A 16,958-nucleotide genomic window follows, 5' to 3' on the forward strand; every position below is an offset into this window, starting at 1 on the left:
CATGGCGGGAGCAGTGATGTCACTGAGCGGGGAAGGGCATGGTGGGAGCTGTAGCACATAAGTTTGAGAGGCAAATGGCCTGGAGAGCCATGCTATGAATTTCAGCCTTGGACAGCCAGGCCGTCTCCTATCCTCTTCCTGAAGACTTCTCCCTCCCTCTCTACATGATGAGGGGCTCAGCTTGGCCCTCAAATAGGTAGCGTCTTCCCTGAGGAACTGAATCGAAGAATGGCTATGAAAGACTACCATGGCTTCCCATGGCCCTTAGGAAAACAATCATCTTATGAAAGCCCGCATGGTCCCAAATCATCCGTCCTTCCTCCACCCCCCTCCCTGACCCGAGTGATTGTTCAATTTTTAGACTAGTTACAAAGACTTGAGCATAAGGAACTAAAGTTAAGTTAGGAGAGTAGAGGGAAATGGTTAGTTGATGAGTCCACCATTAAACTTTGTTACCAGTTTTTAATCTGTACATTTATAAATACTTTAATTATATAAGGAATACTTGAATAGATTCTTTCTATAACAGTCCAAATGAAGATAAGTTAGTTAAAAAGAATTATTCCTCTCCCCATCCCTACCTCTCTACCCAGAGAGGACTATTGTTGGTTTGGACAACTAACTGGTTGGCTGGTAGCTTTCCAGTCATTCTTCTGTGTATTTGGATGAGACTAGTGTATACATTACTAATCCGTTATTTGCCTTTTTGTTTTTTTTAACTTTTAACAGTATACCCTAAAGATCTTTCCATTTTGGCACATATGGACCTACCTTAGTGTTTCTAAATTGTAATATTAAATGATGTTGGTATACTATATTTACTCCCCACTTGATGGACATTTAGGTTGTTTCCAGTTCTTCATTGTTACAAACAGTGCTAAAATGAACATCCAATATATACTTTGTGAATAGAAGTCAGTATCGTATAGAAGTGGAATTACCATGTCAAAGGTTACATTTATTTTATATTTTGCTCATGTCTTTTTATAGTACTGTCTTCTGTGATAAATATGTAACTTTTATAACTGCTTCAAAAAATTTTCGCAGTTAATTTTTGTTTCTTTTTAAGAAGAGATTTTAAGAAGAGTCTCTGAAAAAAATCTCCTCTTCATCAAAATAGACTCTGCTTTGTGAGGTGGTTGAATGTGGTTTGCTTGATTTTGTTGAGGAAGTACCTACCCTTCTGTCTCTTGTTAACATTATAGGTTTAGCTGGAGAACATAAATTTAAGCACATGCATACAAGCACACGAACGTTTACTCATTCTTGCCCCTTCCTTTAATAATTAATGGAAATGGCCAGAAAAGAACCCAGGTTTCTGCCTTGGCAGTGGGCTTAAGTCAGCCTGTAAACACCTTATTTTGCGATGAGCCATCCCCAGTACTAGGCTCCAGGCATTCAGCATCCAGACCACACCATCATCTTTTAAACATAAACGTTGCCCTTTGAAATGTCAAATGCTTCTGAACCCAATACCTGGTGGGAGGGGCATGGGCTGGAGTGGGAAAAAGAGAGAGGGGAACTCAAAAAGGCTTTAGGCGTCTGTCAAAGAGGAGCCCTCCTCCACAGCCTCACATAGAAAAGCACCTTGGAGAACAGGCTACAGTGTTTGGTGGCCATTGCCATAGACCAAGTCCACAGTTGACCATCATGGGGGCTGACTCTTCTCTCCAGTGCTCCATCTTTCTGCATAATTGCTAATCAATTCAGGGCATCAACCAATTAGACCCCAGCAAAATGGCAGTATGAATGACCTTTTCCCTCTTCTCTCTGACTTTGCTCCTCCATTCTGGGCACTGCCCAATTGTAGAACTTCCTTCGTTGCCAAAATAACAAGACCAACTACAATTTGGTGTGTGAGACGCTGCAGTTCCTGGACTGTATTTGTGGAAGCACTACTGGAGGTCTTGGTCTTCTCGGGCTCTATATAAATGAAAAGAATGTAGCCCTCATCAACCAAACCCTGGAAAGTCTGACTGAATACTGTCAAGGACCATGCCATGAGAACCAGGTACTTCCATTTTTATTTGTGGGTAGGGAAAAAAAAGAAGTTCATCATTTGGGAAATGCTGTTGACAGGAACTAGTTCAGAAGTCACAAAACATGTGCCTGTTGGCCTAGGAAGTCACTAGAACTAGAGGTCTTTTCTCCAGCAGTCAAGAAGCTATGGCACTTTATCATGCTTCAGGACTTGACCTAATCATAGGCATAGGCGGGCTTGTCCTTGGTTTCCATGCGTGGCATGGCATGTCTTGGCTTGATTTGGTTTAAATGTCCAAATTTGACTAACTTGATTAGGGGTAGATAATAAAGTTGGAGTTCAGTGAAGACCAGAAGATGGGGCTCAATTTTAAATGCTAGGAAAGACTCAAACAGTGGCTACTTAACGGGGAAAGGTTTAAACCTAGTTAGAGAAACCTTGCTACCCACAAGACAGCTTGAACAACATGAGGAAATGTTCAGTTGAGATTTTAACACCACAGACATTCAGAGAAAAGAAAGGCCCATTAGTCTTGACGTTGGCCTCTCAAGAAGTAGATTTTTAGAGGGTAACCCAACCATTTCTTAAGTAGAACGTTCATTGCTTATCCGTGGCGTATTGCAGACTTTGTGAGTTTTTGCATTGATACTAGGATGATTATGATTTTGAACTCGAATTTTGGCTCTATCCTGGCTGAAGGGGGTAGACTACCACTGAAATTGCCAGTTCTAAACTCACTTGACAGGGAAGGTGTGGTATGCTGTGTTACTTGGGGAGCAAGGCCACGACCTTCACTCGGGAGAAGAATGGCTGACAAAAGGGACAATTCATTGTGTATCAAACACCTGGTCATAGTTGGCTATAAATATGAGGTTAGCATGTGTTGGATCCACTTTCCTCCCTTGGTTCACTGATAAGACAGATGGTGTAGTCAAAGTTAAAGTGAAAAGGAACAAAAAAATTACAACAGGCTTGGGGGAAAAGGCTTTATCTAACATCTAAGCGAATTTCCTTATAACCTCAAGTTTACTTTTCTGCCAAAGAGGTCTGTTAAAAGGCACATACTGGAGTGGATTCTGCTGCAAGTGGGGACCTTACCTGGGGGAAGATGATTAATTTTGGTATTGTGTGAATTAAACAGGAAACTTGCTTTCCAGGCTTAAGCCTTAAGCAAAAGTATGCAATACGAAAACCAAGTGATGTAGAGAGAATGGAACACATCTTTAAAGGGGAAAACAGGTCTCAGAACTCAGAATCAGTCACACACCGTATTTTCCCTTAAGAACAAAAGCCAACTTTACTGCACTATTTGGATTAGACATGACCAATTTATCAGTTACAGTGCATGGGGACTTTCCTGCTGTTTACTGTTAATTCTGAAACTAGCGATTTTCATCTGTCTTTTATTTTTTACCACTTTCTCACGGAAAATTTGCAGCTCTCCCCTAGAGACATTACTGGGAGTGGCAAGCATTGTGTTGAAATAGCAGTTCAGCCTGTTGGCTTTTAACATCAGATTTATGACCAGCATTTGTGTAAATGTCTCTGTGTGTGTGTGTGTGTGTGTGTGTGTGTGTTTCCTCAGAACTGCATAGCCACCCATGAATCCAATGGCATTGACATCATCACAGCCCTGATCCTTAATGACATCAATCCTTTGGGAAAGAAGAGGATGGACCTTGTATTAGAACTGAAGGCAAGTAGGAATTGAAAGCAAAAGACAGACAGTAGCATGTGAAAATAGTCACTTTTGTGTTTTGCTTCTGCACGTGATACGGTCAATGTTATGAAACTAAATACGGCAGCTCTTTTAGACTAAATGAATGATCTATGTTGTAAGTTCTGACTAAAATGCAAAACTTCAGTCTTCCCCTCCAAATAAGGGTCTTAGGACATGATGCCACTTCTGATGTTGATTTCTTAAGCATACCCCCCCAAAAGAAAACCCTCATTTGTATTTAGGAGTTCCAAAGATTCTTTAAAAGTCCAAAGACCTCTTGGGTGTCCAAAGTATTTCAGACTGTGTTAGCCTCACTGAGCACATTTCCTTTTTAACTGTTCCCATGTCGGGGCATGTTGAGATCCGTCCTCTCTCTCACACCCATACACAGCAGTGAGCACTTTGTCATTGTCACAGAATTGCCTAGAACCGCAGGGTTTAGCTGAAAAGCTAATCTATGTTTATTGCATAAACAGTGTCATGGGAAAAAAAGGTCATTAGAGAAGGTGTTAACACAGAAGCCCACAGGAATTGCACAATTATTTTTATTTTTCCTTTAGTATTTAGAATGGAGAGTCCAAATTGATAGTTGATTTGGGGGTATGACTTAAATGGATTTTTTCATGGGTGTGCTATTTTTAACTCCTTTGACAAGTTGTGTTGTAGAATTGACTTGAACATTAATTCAAGCTCATGTGCCCAGCTCCCATTTATCAGAATGTATATGATGAGAGCCTGAAATGAACAGAATTTTATGTGCTACTGATCAGCCTTCCAGTGACTTTTTCAACTAATCCAGTAATCTGTGGATTATGATAGAAATTTGTGTGCTCTGAAAGGCCACTATTTGATGGCACAGAATCCTGATTGAATTGCTGTGACCCATACTTGGGAAGGAAAAAAATACTTCCCCCCTCTTATGAAAAATAGCAAGAACTTTCCAGTCCTATACACAAAGAAGCATACAGGTTATCCTAGGCCCAGGACCTAAAATGAAGACAAGCCAAGAAGTGCAGGGTGTGGGCACATGAATGAAATGGGAAATTAGGGTTTGGCACGCATACGGTGCTCCTTTGGGTCACCTTTGTTAACTGGTGTCAGCTGTACTCTCATTATAATATTAGGGGTTATGAGAGCTGATAGTAATATTTTAAGAAAGAGAGGAATTACCTTAATTGCCTATCTTCTCTGCCCTGCAAGCCTGAATAACAAGGTTTAAAGCCACACCTGCCCTGAAGGCATCATGGGTCCATATAGCAGGTTCTTCCCCGACTACTGGCATCATGAGGGTGCCAACACACCCATAAACACCCATGTTTAAATTCCCAATTTCCACTAGGACTTGTGTCAAGTAACATTAGGGAGAAGCTATGCCCAAACAAACATGTTCCTCTGAGACTCAAAGCAGAATCTGCAGTTACAGTTGGGGTCTGCAGTGGCCTGTTCTGTCGCGTGCAGGTGGGTTTTGCTGTGCTAGAACCGTGGTTCTCCCGCGGGGTGAGATGTCTGTCTGTTCGGCCAGGCTGCAGCACTTGCCTCAGCTGGGCACACGCATTCAGGCCAGCCACCCCAGGCTGCTCCTCTTCACTGTCTCCTCCCTTTGTTTGTCCCAATTAGAACAACGCTTCCAAGTTGCTGCTGGCCATCATGGAGAGCAGGCACGACAGCGAGAACGCAGAGAGGATCCTTTATAACATGAGGCCGAAGGAACTGGTGAGTTGGGTGGCTGATCCCCTGGCCGTGACACGAAGCACAGTCAGAGCAGGGTTTGTGGCAGAGAGGGAACCTGCTGCCTTGAGTTTTCTTAAAGATGCCAAAGAATCAGCACTCTAAAGAGAACATCGGACTCAGGCCCCTGACCAGGCTGGAGAAATGAGGTAGTGTTGCGAGTAAGTGGGGTCTGCCCTCTCCCCGAGGCACAGCCACAGACGGCAGCCGCCCTCACCTCTCATTTCCCCTCCTGGGAGCTGGGGCAGCGAGTGGGCTGGGGGCCTGGCAGCCTGGAGTTCAAGTCCACAGCTCTCCCTTTCGGCCCCGTCACCTTGGGTGGGCACTTGACCGCTCTGAGCCACAGTTTCCTCATCCCTAAAAGGAAGATGATAATATCCTGTAGGCCAGAGGGTGGCTTTGGAGATGAGACCAGACAGTTGGCATCAGGCCCCTAGCACAGCGCCCTCCGTGAACTGTAGCTCCTTCCTCCCCCTTCCTCATTCACTGCAGCTCTTCATGCTCTGTCTGCGTCCAGAGCTAAAGAATGCCCATCTCTTCCAGGGGCCAATAGTCAGGGTGACAGAGTGTTTCTTGGGTGCCAATGTCTTGGATTTTGTTTTTTTGTTTTTTTTTTCAAAGAAAACACAAATCTTGTTTATTTTTGCAGAGTGATATTCACAATGGGCTGTGACTTCCAGGGTGGAGGTTAGTGCTGCAACCTGTGAGACAGGCAGCTCTCAGAGATAGTGAAAGGAGCTGAGGACAGAACTCTGTTGGGACTTTTCCCCACACAAATAAACTGTAACTGACAGCACTAAATGAGGGCACTAAAACTTTTCTGTCGCCTGGTGACCTGTGTGCGCTGGGGGCCAGGCTAAAGTCCCTTCATGTATTCCTTGAAATAAAGTTAACAGTGAGCCCAGCTCTTTGATCTCTCAGGTCAGGAGTGAGTTCTCAGCCTGAGATGGACTCCCTCTCTGAGTTTACATCATAGCTTATGTAACTGGGGGAGGGGGGCTCGAGGTGTCCCTCGTGAGTAGGAACAGAATGACTTCACAGAGACCCCATTCCAACTCTCATGGACCCATGGACCAACAATATGCCCCCATCTTGGTGGGGGGAGGGGGGTTAATGTCAGCACCCAGGGCCATGGGCACCACAGGCTTCTGGGTGGCCCCCTTGTGGTTGGAGAACAGCATTCCCAGCTCACGGGAAGAGTCAGAGGCTTCCTGGAACAAACATGGTTCTAAGAATCCACATAGAAGAGAAGCACTCATGTCTAGGACACATCTGCACATATGTGCGTGCATATGCATGTGCACATACGTGTATATTCTGGCCCCCACAGCCCATGCAACATGTCGTCTATTCAGTTTGGTATCAGAACTAACAGGAAATCCAGCTCAGAGATCAAAAATCCCGAGGATCTTTTCTCCAAAATTACTTTCAGGGCCAGACCCGATGTCAGCACAGAAATGTGTGGCCCTCTGCATGCTTGCTCTGGGATAATGAAAAATAACTCCGAGGAATAGCCTTGTGGCAACGCAGGAGGCTGAGATGCCTTCTGAATCATCAAAGAAAATGATTAATTTTCCCTTCAACTTAGGGTTTTCCCTTCAACTTAGGGTTTGTTCTTATTCTTTGAATGATTAAATCTCGAGTGATTTGTTCATGTGATAAACATTGGCCAGGCCCGACTTTGTCCAAGGCATTGTGCTGGGCACCGGGCAAAGATTGAGAAATGAGCAGACCCAGCCCCCAGGCCCTGAGTAGGGCACCGAGGTAGGTGGGAACAGTAAGACAGGTACAGAAATGCTCTAGGAAATGTGCTTGCAGCGTGAAAAAAATCAACATGCATGGGTCCTCTGGTAGCAGATTCGAGATCAAATCTCAGCTCACTAGCTGTATCATTTTAGGAATGCCCCTTTACTTCTCTGAGTCTGTTTCCTTATCCATAATAAATGATGATCTTTGACACTTCATAAAATGTTTATGAGCATTAAATTTCCCCAAATAAAAAAAAGGTTAAAATACTTACACAGTGCTTGGCACAAAGGAAGACCTCAGTAGATGTTAATTGTTAATGGTGTTATTTTTACATGGAGTAGGGACGGAGAAATGTGGACGGGGAAAATGTGGAATCAGAGATAATAGTTTGACTAGCTCTTCGTAAAGGCTAGTGGAATTCTTACTAGTTTTTCCTGAGATGGCAAAGGTTGGGGGTTGGGGAGAGATGGCGGGAGGAAATGTAGAGAGAGGAAAAGTCTGGCTTCTAGTCTACATTTTCCTATTTTATTGTTTCCAGGAACTTTTATAACCATTGTCCCCTCCTAAGGGGAAAGAATAGCTCTTGGTCCGGCTTACAGCAAATGGGTTTCATTTCTCATGCTGGTGGAAGCTGATTGGTAGGGACTGCCTATAGCAGTGTTGAGAAGAATTCTGAGGCTGGGTCCATAACCTGACAGGAAAGAATGCTGAGCTTCCTGGGCGCCGTCTGCCCCAGGAGGGGAGACTGGAGATGCCAGTCCCAGGCGGGTCTTCCTTGAAACAGGAGCTGTATTTGCTTGACCGTTCTTGCAGGTGGAAGTGATCAAGAAAGCCTACATGCAAGGTGAGGTGGAATTTGAGGATGGAGAAAATGGCGAGGACGGAGCCGCCTCCCCCAGGAACGTGGGGCACAACATCTACATCTTGGCTCATCAGGTATGACCTCTCCCTAGGTCCTGGCGCCGGATGTTGCTGGCCTTCAGCGCCAGAATTTCAAGGCGAATGTGTGCTTAAACTTGCTTTTCCTTTAAGGTTTTAACCTCGGGCTGTGTGTATTCACGATAATGTGGCTCCCAGGTACTCGTGGCAGCCTGACCCAGTGTGCTGAGTTCCAGGACTCTTCCGTTTTCCCATGGTAGCGTCATGTCCTTGGAAATCCCCACGTTGCTTAAAAGCCTTCGTACTGAGCCTTGACACTTTGATGGTTTATGGCTGTGTTTGGAGACAGTTGAAAGGAGTCTTAGGCTCTTCATAAATATTGATGAGTCTGTCTTAACAATCTGAAGAAATAAACCTCAGCTGCCTTGCCTATCACATTTAGAAATCTTGGGGAACTAACTTATCATTATGACTTCTTTTTGTTTGCTTTTCGGGGGGTGTAGTAATACTTCCTACCTTGGCACCAAAATGCCCTGTTTCATAATTCTTTTCCCAAGTGGCTGGGCTTTTGAAGATACTTTCTTTTTCTGGAGGTTGATGTGCCTTGAGCTTGCTGATGTGTGTGGGCAGCTTGTAACTCTGCTGCAGGCTTGTGCTTCCTGTCCCTTTCACCTCGCTGAGGTGCAGGAATTAGGGATAAAGCAGCGACGGTACTGGGCAGGAGGTTGGTATGCCCTGCTACAGCGTGCTGGCGGAGGAATAGAAAACAGGCTCCTGCCCTTCATCTCTTCCATTGCCCGTGTTTAGCCACTGAGAGGGTTTGGGAACATTCTGAATGGAGACTCCATGTGGCTGTACAGAAAACCCCATCTCCCTCCCGCCTGGCTAAAGAAATCGGGGGAAAGATGGACCTCACGTGGGCCTGAGCTTTCCAGGCTGTTCTGCCAAGCTCCCAAAATAGCTGCTTGAGCAGAGCACACCTTGATGGAATGCAGCGAGCCTCCTGCCACCTTTGCCCTTCAGCTTGCCGCTGGTTAGGATGCATTCTTTATACCCCAGGCTGGAAAGGAGCACATATGTACGTGCCTGTCGCAAAGAGACAGTGACTCCCATGTTTTCTATATTTGTGTTCTAGTTGGCTCGGCATAACAAAGAACTTCAGACCATGCTGAAACCCGGAGGCCAAGTGGATGGGGATGAAGCTCTGGAGTTTTATGCCAAGCACACGGCCCAGATAGAGGTAAAAGCAGGGGGAACTCAGGGCGCCGGCCTGTGGTGAGGGCCTACAGAGGGTTCTGCCCTGTGCTGGGGCAGGCACACAGTCATTCGTCTGAGCAACAGCATGTTGCTTATGAATCCTGACAAGGCCATGGGGACAAGTAGAAGGTGTTCTAAGAAAGTCTAGCAGAGGCACCTGCTGGAGACTGGAGGTCACAGAGGCCTGTTCTGAAGAATGACGTCCAAGCACAGACCTCGGAAAATTCGGAATGAAACAGGCAGATCCTAGAGGGAAGAACTTTGCAGACATGGGGAGTGACAAGTGGAGACCCTGAGGAAGGAGATGCTAGGTGAGGGTAAGGAGCTGGAATTCAGTGAGCAGCAGGGAGGGCAGCACAGGCAGCCCCGGGTCCTACAGAATCCCATCTGCCATCCTTGCAAGAAGTCCAGATTTACCGGGAGAGCCGTGTGGAACCTTGGGAGAGGCTTACACAGGAGTGGTGCCGTCAGATCTGCATTAAACACACATACACACAGCATACTTTATTCATCCTCTGTGAGCAGATGGGGAGATGCTGAGAGAAGACTCAGAGAGGGTGTGTCATTAGCCCAGCTAGCAGGGCCAGAGCTGGGATTGTGTGTAACGCAGGGCTGGCTGACCCCAGAGCCCCTGGGTGCATTTTGTTACCTGCGTTGAACACAGACTTCTGTCTCCAGGCTCTGGGCAGTGAGGGATGGTGGTGTGCCTTGTTTAGCTAAGGAAGAAGTGCACAAATTCAATATAATGTCGGAACAAAGATTTTGAAGGGCTAACAGACTCCTTTGGGCCATATGAAATGTTCAGGATAGAGACTTTTTAGGAATATATTCTTACCTGATGTCTCAAGTGTGTCCGGGCTGTCTTAATAAAATTCATCACCTTACTGATGAGTTGACCAAGGCAGTGCATGTGGGAAAATACCCTTGATTTATTGTTAATGATGCGAAGCTTGATGGCAGGGCCAGCTCTGTCCTATGGGGCCCTTCAAAGACAAGCTTTAGGTGTTTGCAACATAGAATGTCAGAGCTCCTTCATCCACTGGAGAGAAGACTGAAGCTTGCTCAGGTTAAGAGGTATGAACAAGGTTACCCAGCCTGTTAGAGGTGGGGAAGGATTGGAATGTGACCTCCTGACTCCCAGTTGTAAGTATCATGAAAAGGAGGTGTGGACAGATACTGAATGATGGAGAGACATGGCCGGGCATGCTGTTCCTAGCTCTCAAATCCTGCCCTTGGCTAACCACCCATTTCTTCCACTTTCCTGAGGGAGTTACCTGTGCAAAGCCAGAGAACACCCGGTTACTCCCTGCCGCTTCCTACAGAGTGCCTTTGGCTCTCGGGAGTTAGGCTGTCTAGCCCTGGAGTCTGGGACTCAGTTCTTGCCAGGAAGCCTCCCTTTCCCTCTAGATTCCAGAAACACGTCTCACATCATATCTCTTCAGCTTAGGGAGATCCAGGGCCCACCTGACTGTGCAAAGCAGGCAGGCTCTTGCCAGCAGGAGACTGCGGAGTTGGTCCCTGAGCCTGTCTGAGCAGCAGTGTCACTTGGGGGGAGCTGGTTCATGTGCGGGCTCCTGTCACCAACCCCCCCACCACAATTCCAGTTAGATGAGGTTGACTGAAGGACCAGAATCAGTATGACAGTGAAGCTTCCTGTAACCTGATCTCCAGCTAGATTTGGGAACCACTGGTCTAAAGACCACGTCTCCCAGAATTTATAGACGTAGGGCTATGGGAACCTGTCACACATCTGAGAGAGCTTCCCACTACAACTTGACCGGAGTCACCTTTCTTGCTGTGTCAGGGAACAAAAGTGTTGAGAGTGTGAGAACTAGATCTTCTTGAAGAGGGCGTAGGCCCTGAGCCTCACCTGACTTTTCCAGCCTCTGGGGAGGAAGGATAAAGAGAGGTCATGCCCCCATTGTACTGTGACCTGCACCCCTTTTGAAATCCCTACCCCCCCCAGGATGGTGACTAAGTACAGTGTCCTAGAACCTGAACAATCCTCACCAGACTGCCTCCTCTCTGGAGATTGAGCCACTCTAGAAAGAACACGGAGAAAACCTGTGAGGTGTCCACTCTGGGGCCCAACAGAGCTGCTTCAAAGAGCACTGAGCACAACACCAGTGTTAAATGGCCGGACCAGTTCACACACTGTATGCTTTAGATGCCATGACAAGTAAGAGATAGGAGGACAATGCAACTGGATAAACCACAGGTCTCTTTTTAAAGTTCCTATTTAGGAAAAAACAACAACAACTAATTTTGCTATCAGAAGTTTAGGTGAGGTCTGTCCCACAGTCTGGTGCTGCACCATCCAGTATGATAGTCATTAGCCACATAGGGCTGTTTAAATTAAAATTAAATATTCAGGGGGTCAGTTGCACTAGCCATGTGGGGTAGATGCTCAGATACGGAACCATTCCTTCACTACAGAAAGTTCTGTTGGACAGTCCTAGCCCCCTCATCTGGATATGTACACAAAACACAGTTTAAATTGTTGAGACAAAAGTTAGTCACAGTAAAATTAATGGGTCTCAGGTTAAAACAAAACAAAACAACCAACTCTTAGAGACTTGCCCAAACTGTTTTTTATATAAATGCAAGAGACATGGCCCAGTCTGGGGGTTATAAGATCTGAGAAGACGCAAGAACAGGTTTGTATTATACGCCGTCGTGAACACCAAGCCCATGACCTTAGCAAAGATTCTTAGTGAAAGGTTTTTGAAAATGACTGTTTAAGCTCCTCCATTTTCTCACCCTAGATTGTCAGATTAGACCGAACCATGGAACAGATTGTGTTCCCTGTGCCCAGCATATGTGAATTCCTAACCAAGGAGTCGAAACTGCGAATATACTACACTACAGAGAGGGATGAGCAAGGCAGCAAGATCAATGACTTCTTCCTGCGGTCCGAGGACCTCTTCAATGAAATGAACTGGCAGAAGAAACTGAGAGGTGGGTCAGCGATGCGCCCACGGGATGGCAGGGCCATGCCATCCTGGGCTTTCACGAGCCTGGGCTGGATGGTGAAGGGCGTGTCTCCAAGCAGGAGCAGAGCTAGCCTAATTTATGGCACTTTCTACCTCTGAGCACCGGGCAGATCTAGACACCTTTGTAGCTGAGAAACGGGCTTTAGCCTCAGGGAGGCACTTCCCCAGAAAAGTCTTCCTTCATGCCCCATCTGATTGGATTGGATTGGCTATGCAAGACTTTCAGAATGTCCTTCTTTGGTATCTTGATGTAGGAAATAAAAGGAAGGGAGAAAAGACCAGGCTTTGAGCTCACAGGATGGTGCACTTGAGCAGGAAATTGAGCCAGCTTGACTGCTCATTTACTAGCTCACCTGCTCTGAAGACACCAGTCTCTCCCTTTTATATAGGGTAGCTCAGTTTTTAGACTCTAGTATCATTTTATAGGCAGTGGAATCATTTGCCACATAAGACGCATCGTTGCTCACCAGCGAGTCCCGTTGCGATACCTGGCCAGTCGGGTTGAAATGACTCGTCTAAAACACTTTTATAGGGCTATCCCAGAGGGCTTCTCAGCTCCTGGTTTTCATTAGGATTTTAATGGGATCCTTCAGTACTGACAGTACACTCCTTATCAACTGTTGTGACCAACATAGAAAGGATCGTGCTTTATTTCTGTCTGTTAGTCAGGAGCCAGGTTTTTTCTTTGAAACCCCAGATTCCAGCTACAGTTGTGATCTTTTGGGCTCTTTCTGCAGGGCAGGGCGGCGGGAGGGGAAGCTGTGTTAGAGATCACTTTCTGGGAGCTTCTGTCCTCTTCCTTCCTCCCACCAACCCGAGGCAGAACAGACCAGCGTTCTTCACTGCACCCTTCTTCCACCTCACCACTTTTCTCCCTACCTCCCTGCACCCCTGGGTTTGGCTGGTGGCAAAGAGGGTTGTACGTGCACATTGGCCAGGGGCCCCTGTTCTTACCACACCCCCACCCTACAACATTCTTGCTCATCTCTAAGGGCTACCTCGTCATCCAGCACTTTAAAACATTGATGTTTTCGGGATACCTGGGTGGCTCAGTCAGTTAAGTGTCTGCCTACGGCTCAGGTCATGATCCTGGAGTACTGGGATGGAGTCCCACGTCGGGCTCCCTACTCAGCAGAGAGCCTGCTTCTCCCTCTGCCTGCTGCTCTCCTTGCTTGTGCTCGCTCACTCTCTTTCTCTCTCTCTCTGACAAATAAATAAATAAAATTTTTAAAACAGAAGATGTTTCCTGGGGGGCACCTGGCTGCTTCAATAGCTAGAGCTTATGACTCTTGATCTCGGGGTCATGAGTTCAAGCCCCATGTTGAGTGTAGAGATTACTTAAAAATAAAATCATGAAAAGAAAATGTTTCTGGAGCCAAAACCCATTCCTCACCCAGCCAGGTGTCTGACAGAGAGAGGGGCTCAGAGGCCTTTAGCAGAACAGCTTGCATGTCCTCGTTGGTAGGGATCACGGAGGATTTAGGGTGCACTTCTAGCCGATACAGTGTGTCCTTGTGGCCTACTGTGGACTTGATGCAAGCTCCTCCAGTTCAAGTGTGAGTGGCCTTGAACATCTGCATAGCACAATGCTCAGGTGAACAGAGAAAGAAAAAATACCAGAAATAAGGTGGACATAGACCGCATCTATTCTGTACTCATATTTTCAGCCGTTAGGTTTGCTGGGGTCATCTGTGATTCCAGCTTCCAGGGGTGATCCTGAGTTCACGTATCCAGGCCTCCACAGTGGTCACTACAACTGGGATTTCACTCTTGTCAGTATGTGGGTCTACTAAGACTGGTCAGAGAGATTCATCCTCACAATTCTGAGAGCCTATAAAAAATAGATCAATATTGTATAGGCTCTCCAAGAGGCTTATGAACTGACAGAGGGGCTTTCAGCTCTTCTGCTCAGGCGAGATACCTTGCAATCTCTCCTTCTGGGATGTTGTCTTCAGCCAGGCACAATGGGAAGCCCTCAGCCCCAAGAGGTGGGGGATCTCACTCCCATTCCACTTCTGCCCCCACGGGCTGTGTGGCCCTGAGCAGGTGACTTCACTGCTCCCAGACCCTCACCTAGAAAACGGGGAGTTGAGATTGATTGCTTGCCGAACGGCCACGTCGTCATTCCAAGATTTATATTGCATTGTAGCTAATACCTTCTCTTATTTAGCCCACCTTTGTTTCAGAAACAGTTTTTGTTTCAGTAAAGCTTAAACACAGCTATAGTTGTCAACTGAAAGATTTTAATTGGCTTCAAAGCTATCTGCTGGTAAGAGAGAAATTGAAAACAGTAACTGAATTAAACATGATATGCATATTTAGGGAGGGGAGAAATGTACTCATTAGAAGTGTAATTAAAATAAAATACGTTTTCCCTTCTAAGTAGCGTATTTCTCTTCTAATAAATCTGCAAGGGAAAAAAAAACTCTGCTTTATTCATAAGCTGCTTTCCCCTTTCCTAAAAGTATCACAGAATCACCTGGGCTTTGTACATCTGTAGCCAGGGCTCAGATATAAAGCCAGGTCTGTCTAAGACTGAGATCACTCAGTAATTGCTTCTGCAGGTATTAAGATAGTCAGTTCCTAAGCTCTCCCAAAGCCTTATTCCCTACTCCTCTCACAGAACACACGCACACCCCCTTCAGCGCGCTCACATCCTCTCTCACCCGTGCCTCTCTGACCCCTTCTCCTGAAGTTCCCAGCCGCAGTGAAGTGAAAACTCAGGGCTAAGAAAATGAGAAGATAGTGAAAGAGGAAATTGAGGCAGAGTTGCATATGCTGACCTTTTCCTGCTTGGGGTTTTCCCTCCTGGTTATCACACCCATCCAAATAGAGCTGGGGAATTCTGTTTTTTATATTCAGAGTCCAGGTCCCCCAGCAAGGCCCAGTTCCCTCAGAAGAACAGATACAAAGGCTAGGAAAGAGGGTTACCAAGTGGTGCTCTGGGATGTAGGTCATTAGATTGACCTGCCTCACTGGGATCACAGCACCCTGTCTTTTTCTGTGATGTAGCAGGTGTATCGATCCAGCCAACTTGTACCCCTAATAAGTAGAAAACATACAAAGTACAGTGGGGGGGTTCAACATTGTGTAAGCTATGATTCCTTCCTGTGTGAACCTACCATCTTATGGGGGCAGGCAACACAGGATATTTTTAAGTGGTTGTAATTGAGGCAACTAACGATGAGCAGGGCTGTAATTAAGCAGTGACACACTGTGGAAGTGTGGAAAAGACAAGCTTCTGAGAAAAGGTGGCATCTGAACAGCATCTGGAAGGATAGATAGAACTTGGATAAACATACATCTGAGAGTTTGGAGAAAGGGAAGGCGTATTCATTTCCTATTGCTACTCTAACAAATTACCACAGACTTGGAGGCTTACAGCAGCATACATCTACTATCTTAAAGGTTCTGGAGGTCAGAAATGTACAAAGGTTCTCACTGGGCTAAAATCAAGGTGTTGGCAGGACTGCCCGCCTACTGGAGGCTCTAGCTTTGTTTTCCAGCTTCTAGGGGTTCCTGCATTCCTTGGCTCTGGGCTTCTTCCTCCATCCGCAAAGCCAGCCATGACCAGGAGAGCCTTTCTCCTGCCGTAGGACTCTGCCCCTGCCACTCCCACACCCGTCCTTCACTTTTAATCACTTTTTAATCACTTTTTGTGATTATGTTGGGCCCACTGAATAATTCAGGATAATTTCCCCATCTCCAGATCCTTAACTTTATCACATTTGTGAAGTCCCTTTTCCCATGAAAGGTAACATGTTCATTGATTCTGAAAATTAGGATGTGGACATCTTTGGGGGGTATTACTATTTACCCATCACACAAGGTATGTTAGTTGTGTTATATTGCTGTATAATAAATGACCTCAAAACTTAGTGGCTTCAAACAGTAAATATTTATGTCCTCCCAGTTTCTCAGGGCCCAGAGTTTGGGAGTGGCTTAGCTGGGTGGTTCTGACTCAGGGTTTTTCGTGAGGTTGCTGTCAAGTTGACAGCCAGGGCCTCCTCGTCTGAAGGCTGGGTGGACCCAGAGGATCCACTTCTCTGCTCACTCACGTGGCTGCTGGTAGGAGGCCTCACTTCTTCTCCATATGGGCCCCTCTGTAGGGCTGCTTGAGTTCTACATGACGTGGCGGGCGGTTTTCTCGGAGCAGATGACTGAGGAGAGCGTGAGCATGCGTGTGCAAGGAGGAAGCTGCAGGGCCTTTTATGACCAAATGTCAGGAAGCACTCCTGTCACTTCTGTCTTCTCCCAGAAGCAGTAACTAAGTCCATCCCACACTCAAGGGGAGGGGGATTGAGCTGTACCCCTCAAAGAGGAGAGCATCAAAGACTTTGTGGACATATTTTTAAACCGCCATGGGGACAGTGCACAGAGGCTGGAGGTGCAGCGTACGATCAGGGAGCCACCACTAGACTGGGATGTAAAGGTGGCCTGTCTGGGGAAGGAAGTGGGAGAAGAATCTGGAAAGTTAGATGGGGACATGGGAAATAGAAGACTGTGCGTGTCAAGGTTGGTCTTTAAGTATCTTTTTGCCCATGGATAGATACCCAGTTGATTTGAAGGACTGAGTATTTGTTCATCATATTTGGAATGACACAATTTAAGTATGTTAGCTTTATAAATATATGATTTATTTGTGAACTCT

The 16,958-nt window shown here is 46.2% G+C and overlaps 1 protein-coding gene across 3 annotated transcripts in view; it reads left to right on the top strand.

Annotated features, from left to right (window-relative positions):
* ITPR1 (inositol 1,4,5-trisphosphate receptor type 1) overlaps nucleotides 1-16,958 on the top strand; it is a 324,688-nt gene that overhangs the window by 257,344 nt on the left and 50,386 nt on the right. For all 3 annotated transcript variants that reach the window (XM_032411831.1, XM_032411829.1, XM_032411830.1), the window contains 6 exons: nucleotides 1,811-2,011; nucleotides 3,567-3,677; nucleotides 5,319-5,414; nucleotides 7,992-8,114; nucleotides 9,193-9,297; nucleotides 12,080-12,272. In XM_032411831.1, the coding sequence (XP_032267722.1) occupies nucleotides 1,811-2,011; nucleotides 3,567-3,677; nucleotides 5,319-5,414; nucleotides 7,992-8,114; nucleotides 9,193-9,297; nucleotides 12,080-12,272 (829 nt within the window). The remainder of the gene's footprint in view (nucleotides 1-1,810; nucleotides 2,012-3,566; nucleotides 3,678-5,318; nucleotides 5,415-7,991; nucleotides 8,115-9,192; nucleotides 9,298-12,079; nucleotides 12,273-16,958) is intronic.

This window comes from Phoca vitulina, unplaced genomic scaffold (genome assembly GCF_004348235.1).
Source record: "Phoca vitulina isolate PV1807 unplaced genomic scaffold, GSC_HSeal_1.0 scaffold13, whole genome shotgun sequence".
Classification (NCBI taxonomy): domain Eukaryota; kingdom Metazoa; phylum Chordata; class Mammalia; order Carnivora; family Phocidae; genus Phoca; species Phoca vitulina.